This window comes from Trichosporon asahii, assembly GCF_000293215.1.
Source record: "Trichosporon asahii var. asahii CBS 2479 unplaced genomic scaffold scaffold00004, whole genome shotgun sequence".
In the NCBI taxonomy this organism is placed as follows: domain Eukaryota; kingdom Fungi; phylum Basidiomycota; class Tremellomycetes; order Trichosporonales; family Trichosporonaceae; genus Trichosporon; species Trichosporon asahii.
Genome location: NW_014040920.1, coordinates 174,295 through 196,480, shown reverse-complemented (window position 1 = coordinate 196,480; position 22,186 = coordinate 174,295). Strand labels below are relative to the sequence as shown.

Genomic DNA, 22,186 nt, shown 5'->3' with positions numbered 1-22,186 from the left:
GCAGGCATCCCAGATCCCTCGCAATCACGTCGCACTTTGCACACGAGATGAGATCTCACCACACAACGCTGTGCACCGTCCTCGCTCTCCTTGCCCTCCGCAGCAGGTTGCATGCTCTACCCAAACGCCGACGACTTGCTCCCCGACGTGAAGCCCAAGGTCCCAAAAATCGCATACATAAGCAGGCCCCTCGACGCCGTTCATCCCCAGGCTTTTCCAGTTTCGGCTGGTAGGCCTCATTTGGTGAGTACCCCTCCACTGATCATCGTCCCTCACCTTTGTTTCGTCTGCTGACTTGTCTCCAATTCCACCAACACTCCAACCATAATTCTTTCACCTACATCACCGGTCCATACCTGCATCCCGCTCCACCGCCTTTGCCCGCTCCGCCCTCGCTGCCGCTCGGGCTCCGCGGCTCTCAGTACGATCCCACTCCAGAGATTCGCCACGAGCGCGTCGAGTGCCTTGCAAAAGTTTGCACCGGGCCATGACGCCGAGAGGGAGACAAAAGCGTCCCTTCCCCCGCGCCAGGCCGAGCGCCCAGCGACGCCGGGCTTCTACGGCGGCCCGGCCGCGTGTGGGGGCCAGCCGCCCAGGGGCGATCACGGGGGGAGGTGCCGGATGCCACACAGCGCTTATCGGGGCACCCGACGAGCATTCCTTCGGGTGTGCGAGTCAGCCGCGGGGTGAGTCGGTGCCTGCGTGTGGACCGCGGTCTGATCAGACCTTCTGCCGGCGATGAGACACGATGGGGCCGGCGCCAACTCCAAGGACGTGGGTGCGTGGGCTCTCTGGAACCTACTCGCGTTGAGATCTGGAGGGCGAGTCTGGCCTTGTCATCCCCTCCGAAAGGAGGGGTGGCAGTGCGGGACGCTTGCAGCCCAGGGTCGTATCTGTAGGGCGAGTCTGGCTGTTCATCTCCGGTCCGATGGGACTGTAAACTGGGGATGACGCGGTGAGACGCTTGCAGCCCAGGGTCGCGCCAGGGGAACCTTTGAAGAACTTTGCCATTTGCTCAGCTGGGACATGCTTTATAGCTAGATGTTGTTATAGTAATCAGTAGGCGGAGATGTCAATAGTTGTAGTCGCCGAAGCGATGAGGCTGGACTGACACAGGCACTCACTTCAGCCGTGATCAAGTATGCCCACGTTCCATCAAGTTGGTCCAGACGGAGTATGGTTCAACCGTAATGAGACAGTGGAGGTGCCAAGTGCAAAGCTTATCGGGAGGGCTAGCCGCTATGGTCTCCAGATCTCCAGCACCGACCATCAGACCCGACCGCAGGGTAGAGAACTCCCAGGCGCAAACCAGGCCCTTCTGGATCCTCGAATGGCAATGTTGCTCCACGGGCCACAGAACGAGGAGACCTGTTACTCCGTCGCATGGACACGCTTGGATGCCGGTATGCCGGATCGATCCTATCGCCCCAGCCCGCCCGCTTGCGCGCGCCAATCTGGCGGCTAGCATTCGGTGGGCTCTGCTCTCCACATCCAAAGACAGATCCGTCCCGTTGTTTACACGCAGGCACGATACATCAGAAGCATCACATGACTTTGATAGGCGCTTAGCAGGACACGGCATGTGCGACGCCGCTGACGCGCTGCGCTCTCAGCTTGTCTTGGCACGCACCCGTTACGTGGGGCTCCTGCTCCTTGTGCCTGGGGATAATCGCGCACCCTTGCTGCTGCTTTATCAGACGCCTCCCCTTCCGCCCTCTCTTGAGCAATCGCCTCTTTCGGACGGCCCCTGATCGCGACCCTAGATATCCATGATATCGCCGTGTCATGTGCGCACCACACACAGCTTTCACTGCTGTACTGCTGCCGCCGTACCTGTTGTTTTCGTGAACGCTAAACCAACGCCACCCGCCCACAAAGCACCACACGGTCGCGTGCATGCCCACCCGACAGTGACCGTGGAACAGTGCATGCACGCCGGAACCGTAGTGCCCACTGCGGCGTACGGCCTGCGGCCGTGTTTCGCCTTGTCTCGGCGCAGCTGCTGCGGCTACTTGACACGCACGGGAGCTGCATGCGAGAAGCAAGACCAGCAGTGCCCCCGTGCTTATATAGAGCCCAGTGAGCACCGCCCGTTCACGCAACCCACACTCATTCACCATGTCGACCTACCTGGACGACGGGAAGCATGCTGGCTCTGGCGAATTTGACGACAAGAAGGACGTGGGCTGGTCGTCCGAAATCGTCCCCGTCGCTGAGGTCGATGGCGAGCTCGGCCGCGGCAACCGCAAGCAGACAATCCGCACCTTCAAGCCTCGGTAAGTCCTTACGGCTGGGTGGCGCTGACCAAAGCCATATCCAGATGATCGGTATCGGCAGCGCCATCGGCACCGGTCTCTTCGTCGGTACGGGAACCTCGCTCTCGAACGCGGGGCCGCTCTCCCTCGTCCTTGGTTATCTGGTTTACGGCGCCCTCGTCTTCATCACGTTCAACGCGGTCGGCGAGATGACCTCGTACCTGCCTGTCGACGGATCTATCCTCCAGTTTGCCGCGCGCTTCGTCGATCCCTCGTGGGGATTCATGATGGCGTGGCTTTGCATTTACAACAACTCGGTCACTGTCGCCGCCGAGGCGACCGCCGTCGCATCCGTCATCAAGTTTTGGAACAAGTCGATCAACTCGGGCGTCTGGTGCGCCCTATTCACGGTCTCCATTCTCCTCATCGTGAGTAATTCCGACACCCATAACTGCCAGCATGTGCAATCCCCGCTTCCACCGTGCTAACCCCAGAACATCTTCGGCACACGTTTCTTCGGCGAGGGCGAGTTCTGGTTCTCGACCTTCAAGGTGCTCCTCGTATTCATGATGATGCTCTTCACCTTCATTACGATGCTGGGCGGCAACCCTGCTCACGACCGCTACGGCTTCCGCTACTGGCGCGACCCCGGTGTCATGAAGGAGTACCTCGCTGACGGCAATCTCGGCCGGTTCCTCGGGTTCTGGAGCGTGTTCATCAACGCCGCCTTCGCCTACGGCGGCCCCGACATGGTGGCCATGACGGCCGGCGAGGCGCGGTACCCGCGCCGCGTGCTGCCCACCGTCTTCCAGCGCGTCATCTTCCGCCTCGTCTTCTTCTACGTCGGCGGAACACTCTGCATTGGCACCCTGGTCCCTTACAACGACCCGAACCTGACCGGAAACGGAGGCGACGGTACCCCGCCTCTCGTCATTGGCGCGGACAAGCTCAACGTGCCCGTCTTCCCGCACATCATCAACGCCATCATCCTCACCTCGGCGTGGTCGGCCGGCACCGGACTCACCTTCACGGCCAGCAGGAACATTTACGCGGCGGCAATCAACGGCCATGCGCCCCGCCTCTTCCTCAAGACCTGGCGCCACGTCCCGGTCAACGCGATCATTGCCGTCGTCGCCATCTCGCTCCTCTCCTTCATGAGCGTGAGCGAGAAGGCGGCCACGGTCTTCACCTGGATCACAAACGTGCTCGGCGGCATGTGGATCCTGAACCTCTTCTTCCAAAACGTGCTTTATATCCGGTACCGCGCCGGCGTCAAGGCGCAGAACATTGACCGCGCCTCGCTCCCCTTCTACCGCCGCGGCCAGCTCGTCTTCTCCTGGATTGCGGCTGTCAGCTACGCCGTCATCTTCCTCACGAACGGCTTTGGCGTCTTCATCAAGGGCAGGTGGAACATTCGCGACTTCCTCTTCGCATACCTCGTCCTCCCCCTCGCTGCACTCGCGTACTTTTGGCCACAAGATCTACGACGTCTACTTCAACGGAGGCAAGTGGAGGTGGCTCCGCGGCGACGAGATGGACTTTACCACCGGCAAGCGCGAGATTGACGAGGACGAACTGCGATACCCGCCCATGGGAACTTCGCGCAAGGACAGGTTCGAGCGCTGGCTCTGGGGTTAAGCGATTGTAGGAACGGGCCGGGAAGGTAGGGAATGGATAGGTCGATACACATGGGTATAATCCGTATGCAAAGATACAGCTTGCGGGGTCGCTGTTTCGGGAGTCTGGCGGTACGCTGTGATCGGTTCCAAGAGCACCCCTGTCCGGGCGAATCCATCGCGGTCACAGCGCGAGGGTCTTGGCGGGCGAAATGATGATACGCTCGACCGGCTTATGTCTTCCTCCATGCGCACAACCGATAAGAAGACGCTGTGCACGGTCAGCGTCAGAATGCAGCTCAATCGCCGATTAAGTGCTCCTGTGGTCAGTCCGTGAGGCGCTCGATCTCATCTGGCGCTTAGCGCGATCGCTTGCTCGTTGCTGCAAACGATCTTCTCATGCTTGCAGACGAACACTGCGCTGGTGGTCTTGACTGTACATGTTGGTCTTCTCGGGCTCCCAACAACGGATGGTGAGCCAATGACAGCAACGGAGATGGCGGAGGTGGGCATCGGACTCGGACTTGGATAGCCGAGTGGAGGTCCGGCAGAATGCTGCGTGACGTCAAGATCGATCGATCCGATCACCCTTCCTTCATCCTCTCAATCAACAACAACCGCACACACCTCTCGATCCCATGTCCGCGCAGAACCCCGCCGAGGGCGGCAACTCCTTCCTCTCCGCCGTGTACGCCGCCAAATCGCCCCAAGAGCTGCAGGGCGTATACAACGACTGGGCCGCATCTTACGACACCGACCTCGACTCGCTCGGCTACACCGCCCCGCAGAAGGCCGCCGACGTGCTCGCCTCCGTCCTCCCTCCTACACCCGAGACGCGAATCCTCGACGCAGGGTGCGGCACGGGTCTCGTCGGCTCCGCCCTGTCTCGGCACGGGTACCGACACATTGATGGCGCGGACCTGTCCCCGGGCATGCTGAGACAGGCGCAGAAGACGGGCGCCTACGAGAACCTGAACGAGGTGGATCTCTCAAAACCCCTCGAGGGCACGGACTACGATGCGGTCATTTGCGTCGGCACGCTGACGGAGGGACATGTCGGTCCCGAGGCGCTCGAGCACTTCGCGGACGCTGTCAAGACCGGAGGATATGTTGTTGCAACGGTGCTGGGCACGATTTGGGAGCCGCGGTATCGCGAGTTTGTGGATGGACTTGTGAAGCGGGGGAAAGTGAGGGTCGTTAGCCAGGACGAGACGGAGTACAGGCCCGGATTCCCTATCAAGCTGAGGGTTGTTGTGCTGCAGCGGACGAAGTGAGGACCGGGGGAGTGAGAATGTAGGACACGATTGCCAACACGTCGGACATGAAGCAAGCACGATTCAATCAGACATCATATGGTACACTGATGCTCATTGTGGAAAAATCGCATGTGATGCTTTGCTGACCTACTCACCCCGAAGAAGCAAACTCGGATGGTCCCCCAGCTCGTCTCTAGAAGACAGACCAGCTATGTTCGTATCAACACCCAGGCTGGCTCAGCTCGTAAGCCGGGCATGTGCCGATGGGGGCATAGACGAATATATCCAGAAGACTAGAGACCCGCCTCAGAGCTCGGCGCTCGCACCCGCCCCGCCGCCTCCGAGTCCGTCGCCGCGATCTCCGAGACATCGAAAACATCTATGGTGAAATGGTATCATGCATCCTTGCCACGAGCGAGTGGATGCGGTGGGGGTTCGATTCCCCCTGGATGTATGCGTCCAGTTCCAAAAGAGAGCGTGGATAGTTGTTTTTGAAGGTCGACGTTACGACGATGGCAGGCTGGTGATGATGGTTGGTGGATTGGTGGCTGGTAGGTGGTTTAGTGCCTGGCTGCTGAAGGGGCGCTGCCACTTATCTCTTGATTGTGCGTTCCGCAGACCCTCAGGCTCACACTATTCTCGAGCTCGCGACTCTATCACCTCCCATCCGCTTGGTTACCAAGAACTCGGTAGCGAGCGTGCCCTCGCCCAACACTGGTTCACCGTCTCCGTTCAAACGACCCGCACATCCGCGCTCCGTTCTTCGACTGCAGGATCAGTACGACCTCGTTGGCAGCCTGATGTGACAGTATGATACATATGCACAATGCACTCGTCTACCAGTTGTTGAGGGGGTCCTCGTAGGGCTCCTCGACCTCCTCCTCAATGTACTCCTCGATGCCCTCAACGGCGTCTCCCTCCCCCTCCTCTCCCTCCTCAACGTATGTCTGACCGTTGGCCTCTGCCTCGCGCTTTTTACGCTCCTTCTCGGCCTCTTGCGCCTTCCTGAGGCGCTCATTCTTGACGTCTGCCGTCCATCCGCCCTCAGTTCCGTCAAGCCAGGAGGTGAAGTACTTGCAGTCGGTAGCGTTGACGGGTCCGCCCTCTTGACAGAAGTTGAACTGTGGACACGGGCCGCAGGGGGTCTGCATCTGGCCCATCTGGATGCGGATACGCCTTATCGCGCGGTACACCACGGCCTGGTCTGAGAGGTCGTTGATGCCCTGCCGCCCCGAGTGGGTCAGGAAGGGGTTGGCGCTGATGCCGTTGGGGCGCTGCTCGTGCTCAATATCCTCAGAGGCGACGGAGGAGACGTCCGAGTCAGAATCAGAATCAGAGTCAGAATCGGAGGAGGATGAGGAGGACGAGTCAGAATCGGACAGGTCTGACGAAGAAGCAGCACTGTCGTCGTCGCTCTCGACGCGCCGGCGGCGCTTCTTCTTGCCAATGTCGTTGATGTCGCGCAGCTCGTCGTCCGAGTCGACATCGCTGTCCGAGTCGTACTTCTTCTTCCGCGCCTTCTCCTTCTCCTTGCGCTTGCGCGCCTTCTCCTTCTCCTTCCGCTTGCGCTCCTTCTCTTTGCGCTTGCGCTCCTTCTCCTTCTCCTTGCGCTTGCGCTCGCGCTCCTTCTCCTTCTCCTTGGCGCGCTGCCGTCGCCGCTCCTCGCGCTTGCGCTCCTTCAGCTTGGCACGCGCCTTCTCCTTCTCCTTCCGCGCCTTGCGCTCGCGCTCCGCGTCGTCCAGCCCGTCATCGCTGTACCGCCTGCGCTTGGAGGTGGGCTCGTCGTCCGAGTCACTAACTGGGTCGACTGAGACACCGCCGATCGGCTTGATCGCCTCGATCAGCCCGTCCAGCTCCAGCGCACGCGCAATTTCCATCACATTCTTGATCGTCAGCTGCGCCGTCGTCACCTTGCTGTTCTGGATGTGACGCAGCACGTCGGCGGGTGTCGGCAGAGCTCCCGTCTTGGAGACGGGGTAGATCGGGTTCGAGCACAGTTTGTTGATCGAGTCCTTTCCCTTCTGCGCGGGCCAGGTCTGGGGTCAGCTACGGCCAACAAAACAAAAGCTCACCTTGGCGCAAACGTAGCGGTACACGACACGACGGAGCGAGTCGACGAACATTGAGTCGTACTCCTTGCTCTCGTCGAACCAAATACCTCCTGCGAGGTCCTCGGGCGGCTGCAGGTGGTGCAAGATGTAGAGCGGCATGGTAGGGGCGTTGACACTCTTGAACGTCTTGACGAGCATGTTCTTCTCGAGCGCCTCGAGCGCCTTGTTGACCTGCGAACGCGGCATGACCTCGGGCGGGATCTGGTTCGAAATGCTCGGTCGAGAGATACCCTTGTTACCGGCTTTCTCGACAATGGAGAGCACAAACTGCTGCTCCTCCGTGAGCGTGTTCTGCTTCTTGGCATCCTCGACCGCGACCGCGTGGAACGAGAGCACATCGTCCTTGCCCTTGTTCGCCGTGAAGAGTTTCTGTCGTTAGCTCGCGAAAAGCAATGAACAGCTCACTAGTCGGAGAATATTGTTGATCGCGCTCGTCATGTCCTTCTTGGACAGGCCGGGGATCGCGGCCTCGATCTGCGCCAAGGTCATGGCCTGGAGTTAGCTCAAACAATCATCGTAGCTTACCTTCTTCTTTGAGGCCATGACCTTGTTGTAGACCTTTTGCTCCGTGGAGGAGAGGGTCGCGGACATGGTGGGCGTCCTGTCCTCTTCAAGGCCGAGATTGCCAGACTGCGGACGATGAAGAGTGACTAGGGAGTGTCGAACTTGACTGTTGTTGTAATGTCCAGTGAACCGACTTGAACTCTGAAGTTGCGAAATCCACAATCCGCACACGTGTAATTTTTCCTCCACTTGCCACGTGGCAAAACGTGATCTCTACGGTGATAACGGAATCAAATGTATCAGTCTCAGACTGGTGGGCCGGACCCGGCTGGTCCTGGCCACTGGATCCATGACGCTAGTGCCGGGGCTCAGCTCAATCGTAACAACCGCCGTCGCCGTCGTCGATAACCCCCCCATCGCCACCACCGACAACCACCTCCTGACCCCGCACGCTAGCGCAAACTCCCTCAGCCACACCGATCCGCCACTGAGCAATCCCCTGAGCGTGTCTGAAATCTCACGCTTCGGCGTCGAGACACAGTACATGCCTTATCACCATGGCGTCCCAATCCGATGTCCTTGATGGCATCTTCGCCAGGCTGGGAAGCAAGTAAGCCGCATGAGTGATCGGCATGCAGCTGACCCTAGGTCCGAGGACATCCGCATTCAGGCATCGCAAGATCTCAAGTCCTACGTGCGTACCGGCCGCTCGGCGTAAGCTAATGAGCAGATTACCTCGTACAGCCTCGAGTTTCCCGGCGACGACGGACGCAAGAGTGTCTGGAAAGACGTCTTTCATCGCATTTTCGACCTGACGAAAAGCAACCACACATATGAGCGCCTCGGAGCAATCTCGGCGATCGGTACGCCTCCGACTGAAGCACACGCTGATCCCTCCCAGATGCAATGCTCGAGCCGGCAAATGATGATACCCCGGATCGAGCGCTTCAGAACAACAATCGACTCTATGGATGTAAGCTTGACCGTCTGGAATGAGCTGACAGCAGATCTTCGCCCGCTGTTGACGTATCCCGAGTCGCAGGTCATGGTGTCTGCGGCGCACGTCGTCGGCAACATGGTCAAGTGCGCCGGAGCCAACCTCCCGGACTCGTTCTTCACGAAGGAGGTCGGACAAGCCCTGCAGATCATGGACGGTGAGCTCAGAGGTTGCGACGTAGCTAATATTAGACTCGCGGCAAGAGGTCAACAGGTTCAGCGCCGTGCTCCTGCTCCATCAGTTCGCCGTTCACGACCCCCTCCACTTCCACCCCTTCGTCTTACGTGTGCTCGAGAAGATCTGGGTCCCGCTGCGCGACAGCAGGGTGAGCTGGCGATGTCTACCGTAGCTAACATTCAGACGATGGTTCGAGAGCGTGCTTCTATGCTGCTCAGCGCATGTCTCGACATTATCAAAACTCGTGAACGCTCAAGTGCCGAGGTTTACCGAATGATTTTCGAGGAGGCTAGGAGCGGATTGCTGAAGGCGAACTCGGTCGAGTCCATTCTCGGATCGCTGCTCGCATTCAGCGCCATGCTCCAGAACCAGCAGATCTCGATGGGCGAGTACTACCAGGCTATTTGCGACATCACTCTCAAGTACCGCGACAGCAAGGAGACGGTCATTCGCAAGTCGGTCATCACCCTTATCCCTAGCATGGCCAACTATGACACGGACGAGTTCGAGCAGCACTACCTCCACCGCAGCATGACGTACCTCCTCTCGGCACTGAACAAGCCCACCGACCGCGATATCAGTAAGCTGTACTTATGATTCATAGCTGACCCCAGCGTACGTCTCGCTCGGCCACCTCGCTGTCCAGCTGCAGTCCAAAATGCGCCCGTTCATCGATGACCTGGTTCGGATCATCAAGGAGCACCTGAAGATGCGCGGAAAGAAGGGCGCACCGTTCGAGGCGCCGATCTTCCAGTGTCTCGCAATGATGACCAGCGCAGTCGGCCCGATGCTTACACGGCAAATGCACGAGATCCTCGATCTCATGTTCCCGTGGGGCCTGTCGGATGCGCTCTACCACGCTCTTGAGGTTATTTCGGGCAACATTCCGCCATTGCTCCGAACTATCCAAGGTAAGCTAGAAACTCGACGACTTCAGCTGACGGTCAGACCGCTTGCTGGAAACTCTGTCCGTCATCCTGACTGGACACTCGTTCCGTCCGCTGGGAGCGCCAATGCCCCGCGGCAAGCCGACCGACATCACGCGTGAAGCTGTCGTTCAAGCCTCTGGTGGTGGCCAATCTGCCGAAACGATCGCCCTCGCCCTCCGGGTCCTCGGCAACTTTGACTTCAGCGGCCACACCTTGAACGAGTTTGTGCGTGAGGCTGCTCTGCCGTACCTGGAGCACGACAACCCGGACGTGCGCAAGGAGGCCGTGCTCGCCTCGGCGCAGCTGTTCATCAACGACCCCATCTGCCACCAGACAAGCGCGCATTCGATCGAAATCGTCAACGATGTGCTCGAGAAGCTCCTTACCGTTGGCATCACGGACCAAGTGCCTGCTATCCGCCAGGCGGTGCTTGAAAACCTTGACGCCAAGTTTGATCGCCACCTCGCTCAGGCGGAGGACATCAGGTGCCTGTTCGTCGCCCTGAACGACGAGGTGTTCCGCATTCGCGAGCTCGCGATCGGTATCATCGGCCGCCTTGCACACCACAACCCGGCTTACGTCATGCCGTCGCTGCGCAAGTCGCTCATCAACTTGATCACCGAGCTCGAGTATGCGACCGCCAACAAGCAGAAGGAGGAGAGCGCCCGCCTGCTCTGCTTACTGATCGGCGCGTCTAGCAGCCTCGTCAGGTCGTACGCCTCGACGATCCTGTCGGTCATTCTGCGCATCGCCCGGTCACCAAGCACGCCGAGCACCGTCACTGCTTCGTGTGTCACCTGTATCGGAGAGCTGGCCAAGGTTGCTGGCGAGGAGCTTCAGGCGAGCGTCAAGACGATCCTGGACCTGCTTCTCGAGATGCTGAACGACCCCGCGTCCACCGTCAAGCGCAACGCCGCCCTCAAGACGCTCGGACAGGTCGTTTCAAACACCGGTGAAGTCATCCAGCCGTACCTCGACCACCCGCAGCTGCTCGGCATCCTCTTCCGCATTCTGCGTACCGAGACCACCCTGCCGATCCGTCTGGAGGCGATCCGCACCATGGGTATGCTTGGTGCCCTCGACCCCTTCAAGCACAAGTTACTGCAGGGCTCGTCGGACGACCCCAGCACCGAGGCGACCGGACCCCGCGTCACCGACATCACGCTGTTGATGAACACGCAAGGCCCATCGAACGACGAGTACTACCAGACGGTCGTCATCCACTGCCTGGTCAACCTGCTCAACGACGCCAACATGAAGGAGCACCACTACGACGCGATCAACTCGGTCATGCTCATCTTCCGCACGCAGCGTCTCAAGTGTGTTGGCTTCCTGCCGCAAATCCTGCCTGCGTTCCTGTCCGTCATCCGCATGGGCAGCCGTGATTCACAGGATGTGTTCCTGAAGCAGCTCGCGCAGCTCATCACGATCGTCAAGCAGCACATCCGCAACTACCTTGACGAGGTGTTCGCACTCGTGCACGACTTCTGGAACCCCAGCTCGAGCCTCCAGATCACGATCATCTCGCTCGTCGAGGCGATCGCTCGTGCTGTTGAGGGCGAGTTCAAGGCGTACCTGCCGCCGCTCCTGCAGCAGATTCTCCGCACATTCGACGGCGATCTGTCGGCCAGGCACATCTCCCCGCAGCGTCTCGAGACGCTGCTTCACATCCTGAGAGCCTTCTACGTGTTCGGCGCTAGCATCGAGGACTACCTGCATCTGGTTCTTCCCGTCATTGTGCGCTCGTTTGAGAACCCGGCCGCGCCGGTCGAGCTCCGCAAGGCGGCCCTCAAGACGACGGCGCAGCTCTGTCGCAAGGTCAACTTCTCCGATCACGCGTCGCAGATCATTCACCCTCTTGTGCGCACCCTGAGCACGACAGACATCGACCTCCGCAACACGGCGATGGACACGCTCTGCGTGCTCGTTCTCCAGTTCGGCCCCGACTATGCCATCTTCATCCCGATGGTGAACAAGGCGCTCCTCGAGAACAAGATTGTCTGGCCCGCCTACGACCAGATGGTGACCAAGCTCCTGAACCGCGAGCGCCTCCCGCCGGACCTTGGCCCTGTCGAACAGTACGCCGCCGATCAGACACTCGAGGTTTCGGCCGCCGCCGACCAGCATCGTCTCCCCGTCAACCAGCAGCAGCTCAAGGCCGCCTGGGACTGTTCCAACATTGCCACCAAGAAGGAGTGGCTCGAGTGGCTCAAGAAGCTCGGTGTCGAGCTCATGCGTGAATCGCCGTCGCAGGCTATTCGTGCATGCATGAAGCTCGCTGATCAGCACAGCGCGTTTGCCCGGGAGCTGTTCAACGTCGCCTTTGTCTCCTGCTGGACTGAGCTGTACGAGAGCTACCAGGAGGACCTGGTGCACAATCTCGAGCAGGCGCTCACCAACGATGGTGTCCCGTCCGACGTCGTCAACACAATTCTCAACCTCGCCGAGTTCATGGAGCACGACGACAAGCCGCTGGCGATTGAATCAAGGCTGCTTGGTGACTACGCCACAGCCTTCCACGCCTACGCCAAGGCCCTCCACTACAAGGAGCTGGAGTTCTTCGTCGACGCTTCATCCGCTGTTGTCGAGGACTTGATCAGCGTCAACCAGAAGCTCCAGCAGAGTGATGCTGCATGGGGCACACTCGAGTACGCCCAGAACAACCTGCAAATGACACACGACGTCATGTGGTACGAAAAGCTCGGACGCTGGGAGGAAGCCCTGGAAGTCTGGAACGAGCGCGCCAACGACCCTGACTCGTCCTTTGACGAAGCGACCGTCGCGATGGGCAAGCTGCAGGCGCTGCATGCACTCGGCGAGTGGGAGGAGCTCTCCGACTATGTCCAGGTGCGCTGGCCGAATGCGACGCAGGATGAGAAGAAGCTTATTGCGCCCCTCGGTGCCTCGGCAAGCTGGGCGCTTTACCAGTGGGACCTGATGGACGACTACATCTCGGCGATGAAGAACGACTCGGCCGACCGCAACTTCTTCAAGGCGATCCTGGCCGTCCACCGGAACCAGTTCAGCTCGGCGCTGCGGCACATCTACAAGGCGCGCGAGCGTCTGGACGGCGAGCTCACGACGCTCACGGGCGAGAGCTACGGTCGCGCATACGACGTCATCGTGCGCGTGCAGATGCTGTCCGAGCTCGAGGAGATCATCTCGTACAAGGATCATGCGGACCAGCCGGAGCGCCAGCAGACGCAGCGCCTCACCTGGCAGAAGCGCCTGAACGGGTGCCAGCGCGACGTCGAGGTTTGGCAGCGCATCCTCCAGCTACGCTCCCTCGTCCTCACCCCGAGCCAGGACATGGACACGTGGATCCAGTTTGCCGATCTGTGTCGTGTCTCGGACCGCCTCAACCTCGCCGAGAAGACGCTCACGTCCCTCGTCGGCAGCTCGTGCAGCAACCTCGACGCCGAGAGCCGATCCCGCGCCCCGCCGCCGATCGTGTTTGCGTACTACCGCCTCAAGTGGGCGCAGGCTGTTGCTGGCGATTCCAGGGAGGAGCGCGACGAGACTCTCGGTTATCTCCGCGACTTTACCAACACGCTCAGCGACGACATGGGTCTTGGCGCCCGCGACAATCAGGGCCGTCTCATCCTCCCGGACGCCAAGCTGTATGGCGAGTACACCAAGCTGCTTGCGCGCTGCCACGTTGAGTTGGGTTCCTGGCAGGCGTCGCTTCGCGAGCATGGCGTCACGGACGACCCCGCCGCCGTGCTCCGCGACTACTCGCTCGCCACCGAGCTCGACCCGACCTGGTATCAGGCGTGGCACACGTGGGCGCTCGCCAACTTCGAGGTCATCAACCACCTCGAGGTGTCGCAGCAGGGTCTGCTCTCGCAGCACTTCACGACCTACATCATTCCAGCCGTCGAGGGTTTCCTGCGCTCTATTGCGCTGTCGCCCGGCAACTCACTGCAGGACACGCTTCGTCTCTTAACCCTCTGGTTCACCTATGGATACCAGCATGGCGTGAACCAGGCGATCGCGCAGGGCATGACGACCGTCAACGTCGATGTCTGGCTCGAGGTGATCCCGCAGATCATCGCGCGTATCCAGACCCCGCGCCCGACGATCCAGCAGCTCATCGTGCGCCTCCTGCACGACATTGGCCGCGCGCACCCGCAGGCGCTCATCTACCCGCTCACCGTGGCCAGCAAGTCGAACGTGCCGAGCCGCAAGGCCGTCGCGCAGGGAATCATGGCCAAGATGCGCGAGCACTCTGCCAGCATCGTCGACCAGGCCGAGCTCGTGAGCACGGAGCTGATCCGCGCGGCGATCCTCTGGCACGAGCAGTGGCACGAGGGACTCGAGGAGGCGTCCAAGCACTACTTTGCCGATCACAACGAGGAGGCCATGTTCGAAGTCCTCGAGCCGCTGCACGACATGATCGAGCGCGGTCCCGAGACGCTGCGCGAGACGTCCTTCGTGCAGAGCTTTGGCCACGAGCTCCGCATGGCGCGCGACTTCTGCCGCCGCTACAAGCTCCACGGCGACACCAACGACCTCAACCAGGCCTGGGACATCTACTACTCGACCTTCCAGCGCCTGTCGCGCCAGCTCAAGCTTCTCAACGTCATCGAGCTGCAGTACGTCTCGCCCCGCCTCATGGCCGTGCGCGACCTCGACTTGTGTGTTCCCGGCATCTACCAGCCGGGCAAGCCCGTGATCGGCATCGGTCACGTGCTGCCCACGTTCACGGTCATTTCGTCCAAGCAGCGCCCTCGTCGCTTCACGATGCGCGGCCGCGACGGCAAGGACTACACGTTCGTGCTCAAGGGCCACGAGGACTTGCGCCAGGACGAGCGTGTCATGCAGCTGTTCGGTCTCGTCAACACTTTGCTCGCCGCGGACCAGGAGTCGGCCAAGCGCCACTTGTCTATCCACCAGTTCAGCATCACGCCGCTGTCGCCCGGTGCCGGTCTGCTCGGATGGGTGCCCCACAGTGACACCCTGCACACGCTGATCAAGAGCTACCGCGATTCGCGCAAGATCCTGATCGACATTGAAAACCGCCTCATGAACCAGATGGCCGACGACAACTATGACAGTCTTCCGCTCCTGCACAAGGTCGAGGTGTTCCAGTATGCACTGGACAACACGACCGGCCAGGACCTGTACCGCATCCTCTGGCTGCGCAGTCGCAACTCGGAGAGCTGGCTCGAGCGCCGCACGACGTACACGCGTTCCCTCGCTTTGACTTCGATGGTCGGCTACATCCTCGGACTTGGCGATCGCCACCCCTCCAACCTCATGCTCGACCAGATCACTGGCGAGATCATCCATATCGACTTCGGCGACTGTTTCGAGGTCGCAATGCAGCGCGACAAGTACCCCGAGAAGGTCCCCTTCCGTCTCACGCGCATGCTCATCCACGCGATGGAGGTGTGCGGTATCACGGGCACGTTCAGTCGCTCGTGCGAGGTGTCGATGGAGGTGCTCCGCGACAACAAGGAGTCGCTCATGGCCGTGCTCGAGGCCTTCGTGTACGACCCGTTAATCAACTGGCGTCTCACGGCTGCCAACAACCAGCCCGGTGGCAGGCAGGCCGCCCAGGACGTCGAGGAACGCAACTATGCCCGCGGCGGTGGTGGACGCGCAGACGAGCGCGACATTCTCCTCGAAGCTGACCGCCCCGAGGTCATGAACGACAAGGCGCTCCAGGTTATCGAACGCGTGCGCCGCAAACTCACCGGACGCGACTTCAGGCCCAACGTCAGCCTCGACATCAAGGAACAAGTCGAGGAGCTCGTCTCTCAAGCTACCTCTGTCGAGAATCTCTGCGTTGCCTTTATTGGGTGGTGTGCATTCTGCAAGTTTCAGACTACGTTTTTGACGTCCTGGAGCTCTTTTTGTGGACTTGGAGACTTCAGAGACGTGTTGGACGGTCGTGGGGAGGAGTTGGAGGTGTTGTGGTGGAGGTCCGGGGCTCCAAAGTGCGCTAACCCCCGGACCCTGAGGCCGATCAGGGCTTAACCCCTCGCCCTGAGGACCCTGAATGGTGCCCCACACACCTCCACCTCCGCTCTCCTCGACGTCTAACGCTTAGCACATGGACCCATGCTGACTCTCACAGGGTAATACCACGATCACCGACTTGGAGAACGAGACGACGGAACACAAGAAGAGAACATTGTGCAATACAACAGTGTGCGATAGGACGCCGGAGAAGCGAAAGATGACAGCGAGCAGAGACAGTGACGGACGCGGCACGAAGCCGCGCCCTTGTAGGTTAATATGTTCTAGTAGACATTCATGCATTGGTATCAAGACACTGCCGCGTGGCCTGAATGTCTGCTTGTCACAGGGTGAAGGGGGGTGTTGATGGTGAGAGGGGACTGCCAGACGGGGTAATCCTTGCCATGGGAGTGCTCTGCGGTCACTTCTCATGGTCACCGCTCACTCGCGTCTCTCACATACGCGTGGCAAAGTGAGTTGGATTGCCCAGCTGAAGAGTGGTTGCGCATCCCCGCCACGATGACCTGTAAATCCCTGCCGTCTTGCGAGACTGCTGTTGTAGCACACGACACAGAACCTCTACACCTGCTGGCCGACGGCTCGCAGTCAGTGGTCAGCTGTGCGTCCTTCCCCGCTGCCGGGATGCGAGGGCGCAGCTCAGATACTCCCGTCGTCGCACCGTCATCTGTGGCCTAGTCATCAGCAACTCCAAGTCGTCCGCCCCACGTCCTCTTCAGCCTCATCTCAGTCCCTCTCCATCAACCACAACTACGCCTTGAACGCTCATTCGGCAACCGCCGGCAGCGTACGTTCTCATCCACCGCCCAGCTACGATTACCCCTCGCTTATGAAGCTGACGACAGTGGATGCACGACACTAGTGCTACCTTCCTCCATCTCGACCGATTCAGCCTCTCTGGACCTGATCGCGACCACACACGTAACGACACTGTCTCGCTCCCAGCCCCTGCCCCTGTTCACGCTTCTTCTTTCCGTCACAATCTCGAACCACCCTTAATCATTCTTACCCCGATGTCTACCGTGCCGGAGGAAGGCGGAAATCTGCACCTGGAGGATCTCCAGCAGATTGCACAGTTACAGTCCGATGTATGTTCTCGGCTTGGACGGAGTCCCATGGTCAGCTGACATCAGGCCTTGATCGACAACCTGCGCGCCATCGTCGACAAACCCTACCAGTGCACTGATGCGACTGTCTATCAGCTCTTCGATGACCTGTCAACACTTCTCGACTGTACCCTGAAACGCAAGGAAGCGGAGGAGGACAGCAGCAAGGACCACCATGAGAAGGCAGACGTTAAGGGCAGCGATAACTGCCAAGACAAGGTGGCGGACAACAAGAGTGGAAGTGGAAAGGGAACAGCCAACTTGAGCGTTCTCTCCCAGGCGCCCAGCTGGGCCCACAGTGATCGATTCTCGCGAGGAGATGAACTCATGGACTTCGACAAACGGCGTCCTCCCGTTCAAGAGCAGCCAGTGGAAGATGAGTTTGATCTACCAAAGGTCACAGGCTTCCCTCTCTACCCGCCCGGGTGCCGTCCTGGTCCAACCGTCTTGCTTCCCGGCCCGCCAAATCCTTGGGAGCTCCCTGGAATGGACATCGACGAGCGCATCCTGATCGATGCAGTCGCAATGGGCTATCCCCAGCATAAGCACTACAAGACCGTTGACGACCTCAACTCGTATATCTCGCTGGACAACCTCACAATCGACGACTTGCTCGACGTAAGAAAAGGTTGCGTATGAAGCTGATTTGGCAGGACTTGGCGGAGATGTGTCGCAGCAACGACACGCCGCCCAAGAACTACCGTTCTGCCAGAGCCCGTGTCAAAATTGGGAGGTTGCTCGGTGATCTTCGTGACCACGCTATACATAAGTTCGAGCTCCTCATCATGCGCGACATTGTCTGCCAGTACGAGCTGAAGAAAGCGGAAATTAGGCAGAAGGAGCAGTCTGGAGGTGGCAGCGGCGGGCATTTGAGCTGCCCTGAAGATAGCGATATGTTGTAAGACAGCCCATGAACCAGCTTCGAGATGTCGCGTCGTACGACGCCAAAAGAACGGGAGATCTGGAAGCTCAAGCCGGCAGCCAAACCTGTGCTCATTGGAAGCGCGGCGCACCAGAGAGGCTGCCGGGGAGAGTCCAAACAGGGCGCAGCCTGATGCTTCCGTTTCGAGAGATACGGGGTGGAAGCGACTTCTGAAGCCGGCTTCCCCGCCTCACTGGCAGAGTCTAGCTCGCTAAGCTCAAGCGTGTGCTAAGTGCAGTCTCGAATGGCAAGATGCTGCATTATAAGTACGTGCGGCCTTCGTCTCCACCCATTTCATCAAGATGAGCATGAACTCGACAATCACCTGCTCAAGTAATGCCTGGGGCGTGACCTGGAGAAGGATGTTATCACACATTCGTCAAAGTGCCTGAGGCTCGCCAGACTAAGAACGAGTAGCTGCTAGATGTGTGGGAATCATTCACCCACAATCGACGCGAGGTAGGGGAAAGCTGTGTCTGCTCCTGCTGACACACAGGAACTATTCGGCCTGTGTGAAGGCACGCAAATTGGACATCACAGGCTGGGAGCACGAGGTTGGCAGCAATACTGAAGGCTACCTGCATACATGTCAGAGTGGTTGCATCTGGGCGAGCAGCGAGTCGGAAGGAGCTCCTCCGAGTGACAACCCCACCCCCCGTGGGTAAGGGTTGAGGTAGAGTACCGTTCCGTAATCTTGATCATGACACTGTTAGTCGGCCAAGGGCTGCATTGGCCGTCAGCCATACCCTGGTTCGCCAGAGCTACATAGGGGGACTCCTGTGTCCAAACGCTTCCCGCCTCCCATCGCAGCAAGGAGAAGTGGAGCAGGGCAAGACGAGTTACCCGACGAGGTGTGGAGTACGAGGTGGGGTGTCTGCCACTCCGTCTGCATTCTGACACTGTCTTCGCGCCCGCAGCTGACCATCCCACTGGCCTACTCGTCCACCTGACAAGGCGGGTGTACTGGACGCTGCCGGCAAGGTCAGTCTGCTGTCATGCCTGGAGCTCCTCGCGTTTACCTGAGCCCATAGGGGAGACTCTTCGGCAAACCTGCCTGACATGGGGCCGAACGGTCTTCAGCTGATCACCGCTTGGCAACCACAAATGTCCACGATGGAATGAACCCTGGTGATGGATGATGGAATGGGCTCTAGTGGTTTCACGATCGAACCTTAAACTCTAATATTACTCACCGTCATTAAATACAGTGGAGAGCATGAGATTGCGCACGCTCGCTGACATTACGGGGTCACTTTGGGTTTGGAGGGCAGTCACCACAACTTTCAAGGTTAGCCTACGCTCACTAGACCGGAGTTGGGACGGTTGTCGCCGCCACTTGTGAGTCGTCGAGCGAGCGGACTCGACGAGCGGACCTGCGCTTTCACGTCCGTTCCGCAACAGCCGCTACGCAAGTCGTATGTCTTGCAGTGCCGTTAGCTGCTGCTAGTCGGCCACATTATCAGATGCTGGCTAGTTGACTTGTGAGCTTGGTGGAGAAAGGGACGCGTAGGGTGGCACCTCGTTTAATGGAGCCAGAGCCATCATGCACAGTGGTTCGCCCCTTTTGATGCACAGCTTCCTTGCGGTCGTCCACCCATCCCCGCGCGCAGCATTGGTCGCTAAAACACACGTGTACGAGAGCGCAAGGTCACCTGCCCTTCACAGGGGTCGCAGAGATTACGACAATTGCGATGAGGCGGGAGGTGTGCCTTCATATTGTCTTGCCCCTCGTCACCTGTTGTTCGGGGCTGCGGACAATTGTGTGCTCATTCACATCTGCGGGGTGTCGGGGTCTAGATGGGGCTGTAAAGAGGTTCGTGCATACCAGGCAGACATCTGAGACAAGTGAGGTAGTGACTCTGGGGGCAGTAGCTAATTGTGGAAAGATAGCAAGGTACCTCGGTCAACTATCCATCTGCTTGCGCACAGAGGTGGTGATGCATCTGTGGCACTATGCCACTTATTCGGGACAAACTTGGTCAACTGCTCAAGTGCTCAAGTGGCGCGCCTCCGTGACCGGACTCGAAGCCTCAGCGTTTTCCCTCACCTTTCAGCCCTCCCCAGTCCTAGTTGCCCTGCCAAACAGATATATAAAGGACAATCACGGTGTCCCGGGTCTCAAAACTATTCTCAATCTCGACGCCACACACCGACAATTGTCATCACAAGAACATGAAGCTCGCCGCCATCCTCCTCCTGTCTATTGCTGGCGCGATGGCAGCTCCTATTGAGGATCGCGACTTTTGGAACGGCGCTCAGAAGTGGAAGCGAGACGACGCTGACGCGGAGAAGCGTGACTTCTGGAATGGTGCTCAGAAGTGGAAGCGGGAGGACGCGGAGGAACGGGACTTCTGGAACGGCGCCCAGAAGTGGAAGCGAGAGCCCGACGAGGAGGAGCGTGACTTTTGGAACGGCGCCCAGAAGTGGAAGCGTGCCGACTCGCATGGCTCTCAGTAGCTAGCCTCGCGTTCCCAGATTGCTTCACTGTAAGCTCCCAGATTCATCCGAACGCTCCCAATTGACTTTCACAGATGTCACAGCATGTCGACGGACTGGCCAGGCCCGTGTCCCACGCCCGCAAAAGTCTACCTTCAAGTAATAACCACTAGCTAAGAGCAATGCATGCATTGTATAAGTTCGAATCGTTTTACGGCGCTTTAGTCATTCCTGACTAAACCAACGGCGCCCGCTTGTATTCAAACGGCAAATCACTACCCCAAGTGAAGAGGGTGTCAGGCGGCATGACGGCTGAAGGGCCTCGAGGGCGCAATCGTACCAGCAGGGCGCGCTCCACTCGATACTCCAGCTCACTAACATGCCCCCGTCTCCCTGCCACTGGGTGACGCAACAAGGACCCAGGTTCTTGCTCTTTTCCACCATCATCCATCACACCACCACGCCTACGTGTTCCCATGACATCGAACGGCTCGTCTAACGGCATCAGCGGTGAGTGAACATTGTCGACTAAAGCTTCTCAGCTCGTCGCGCGACGGTTGTGTAGCTCCATCATCTTCGCCGTCCGGCGGCTTCTTCAGCGGCCTGTAGCTGACAGCAGACGACTGGGTGCTTCTATCCCATCCATCCAAACCTTCCAAGACCAAGGAAAATTACGAACTGCCTCAAACGTCTGAGTCCTGTCCATCTCTGACCTCGGAGTCAGGGATACAACTACTCCATCACCAAGCACGCGCCCGAACCGAAGTACGTCTGTACCGCTCGTGATTTCAACTGATAAGCGAGGAAATTCAAGCGCTAGTTGCAAGCATCGGCAAGGGTACTTACCACGACGACTCCGAAGCGGTGTGCAAAGTGGTCAAGAACCTTATCGATGTTGTCTGCTTGCATGAACAGGCTCGTTTGCGCGCTCGCGAGAATGACTCTGGTCGTCTTAACTCCACGACGCTCGAAGATAGCCCCACAGACACTGAAACCAACCTGAAACCATTAGGGCGCAGCTCAGCGGACGAACCCCAAATTGGGCACGAGGCAAGAGGCGACACGGTCAAGCCAACCGCCACCGAGAGCCATCCTGCTTGCGAGGGGCAAGACCACGCTGCTTCTCTCGGCACTGAAGCCAGCTCCAAGGAGGTTCTTGCGGATGGAACGCCTCACGAATCCGTGGGGCCAGTTAAGTCGAAAACCAAGCATGAAGCAAACAAGAACAGAAGCAAGGAGAGCAAGTCTCAAGAGGACGTCGATCCCGACCAAGCCCGCCTCCAGCGCCTTTGTCGGGTAAGCCTTTGTGGTAGAGCAAAGCTAACCACCAGTCCGTAAGGCGTGAGGTGGAGCGCGAGGAGGCCAGGATGCGGGCGGGTCTGCCTCCCTGCGAGAGCCGGCCATCAGAGCTCGTTAAGAGACTGAAGAAGCTGCGTGCTTTCATAAAGGAGCAGCCCGGCGTCGAGGAGTACTCCTCTGAGGCGATTTGAACAGCAGAATGAGATACCGTGTGCTAGACGTGGCGACGAATTTATGTGTATGGTATTTCGATCAACAAGTCTCGGAAACGAATTCATGTTGCATAGCAGACAACCCTCGACTGCCCAACCTCAAGGCGCCAGTTTCAGCCACTGATACCGCGCGATGACCCTTACCACATCTCGGCCAACTAAGATCAGTACGCCGAGGGCATATCCGAAGACGCCGACCCGATAGGGGAAGCGAGCGGCAGAAGAGAGCCGCAGGAAACAAGGAGCAGCAAGACGTGCATTCATCGTTGGCTCTCTGGCAAAGAAGAGGAAAGTGGCGTTTAAGCTCTCACCGCTTCTGACCTTGCGAACGGTGGCCAGCTCACAAACCACAGATCCTTTAGGCTAGGGCAGGTGACCCTAGAT

The 22,186-nt window shown here is 59.0% G+C and overlaps 7 protein-coding genes and 1 non-coding gene across 8 annotated transcripts; 7 read left to right on the top strand and 1 right to left on the bottom strand.

The window, feature by feature from the left end:
• Window positions 1-1,141: 1,141 nt before the first annotated feature.
• Window positions 1,142-1,465, top strand: A1Q1_03121 (uncharacterized protein; the record flags this gene model as incomplete). The annotated part of the gene is made up of 1 exon (XM_014328211.1): window positions 1,142-1,465. One exon carries the CDS (start codon window positions 1,142-1,144, stop codon window positions 1,463-1,465), a length of 324 nt encoding a protein of 107 aa, XP_014183686.1.
• A 653-nt stretch (window positions 1,466-2,118) lies between these two features.
• A1Q1_03120 (uncharacterized protein) lies at window positions 2,119-3,820 on the top strand (the record flags this gene model as incomplete). The annotated part of the gene is made up of 3 exons (XM_014328210.1): window positions 2,119-2,276; window positions 2,338-2,683; window positions 2,750-3,820. 3 exons carry the CDS (start codon window positions 2,119-2,121, stop codon window positions 3,818-3,820), a joined length of 1,575 nt encoding a protein of 524 aa, XP_014183685.1.
• A 689-nt stretch (window positions 3,821-4,509) lies between these two features.
• On the top strand, window positions 4,510-5,145 carry A1Q1_03119 (uncharacterized protein; the record flags this gene model as incomplete). The annotated part of the gene is made up of 1 exon (XM_014328209.1): window positions 4,510-5,145. The coding sequence occupies one exon, from the start codon at window positions 4,510-4,512 to the stop codon at window positions 5,143-5,145; it is 636 nt and encodes a 211-aa protein (XP_014183684.1).
• A 357-nt stretch (window positions 5,146-5,502) lies between these two features.
• A1Q1_t036 lies at window positions 5,503-5,581 on the top strand. Its single transcript has one exon. It is a non-coding gene; the product is annotated as a tRNA-Gly (tRNA).
• Window positions 5,582-5,963: 382 nt separating this feature from the next.
• A1Q1_03118 (DNA-directed RNA polymerase iii 34 kda polypeptide) lies at window positions 5,964-7,829 on the bottom strand (the record flags this gene model as incomplete). The annotated part of the gene is made up of 4 exons (XM_014328208.1): window positions 5,964-7,148; window positions 7,200-7,586; window positions 7,644-7,712; window positions 7,764-7,829. The coding sequence occupies 4 exons, from the start codon at window positions 7,827-7,829 to the stop codon at window positions 5,964-5,966; spliced, it is 1,707 nt and encodes a 568-aa protein (XP_014183683.1).
• A 470-nt stretch (window positions 7,830-8,299) lies between these two features.
• On the top strand, window positions 8,300-17,835 carry A1Q1_03117 (phosphatidylinositol 3-kinase TOR1; the record flags this gene model as incomplete). Its single annotated transcript, XM_014328207.1, has 11 exons — window positions 8,300-8,352; window positions 8,413-8,436; window positions 8,487-9,496; window positions 9,696-9,883; window positions 9,945-15,787; window positions 16,159-16,281; window positions 16,384-16,428; window positions 16,506-16,614; window positions 16,673-16,915; window positions 16,961-17,551; window positions 17,629-17,835. 11 exons carry the CDS (start codon window positions 8,300-8,302, stop codon window positions 17,833-17,835), a joined length of 8,436 nt encoding a protein of 2,811 aa, XP_014183682.1.
• Window positions 17,836-20,027: 2,192 nt separating this feature from the next.
• A1Q1_03116 (uncharacterized protein) lies at window positions 20,028-20,312 on the top strand (the record flags this gene model as incomplete). The annotated part of the gene is made up of 1 exon (XM_014328206.1): window positions 20,028-20,312. One exon carries the CDS (start codon window positions 20,028-20,030, stop codon window positions 20,310-20,312), a length of 285 nt encoding a protein of 94 aa, XP_014183681.1.
• Window positions 20,313-20,767: 455 nt separating this feature from the next.
• A1Q1_03115 (uncharacterized protein) lies at window positions 20,768-21,781 on the top strand (the record flags this gene model as incomplete). The annotated part of the gene is made up of 3 exons (XM_014328205.1): window positions 20,768-20,801; window positions 21,106-21,587; window positions 21,638-21,781. 3 exons carry the CDS (start codon window positions 20,768-20,770, stop codon window positions 21,779-21,781), a joined length of 660 nt encoding a protein of 219 aa, XP_014183680.1.
• Between the last annotated feature and the right edge of the window lie 405 nt (window positions 21,782-22,186).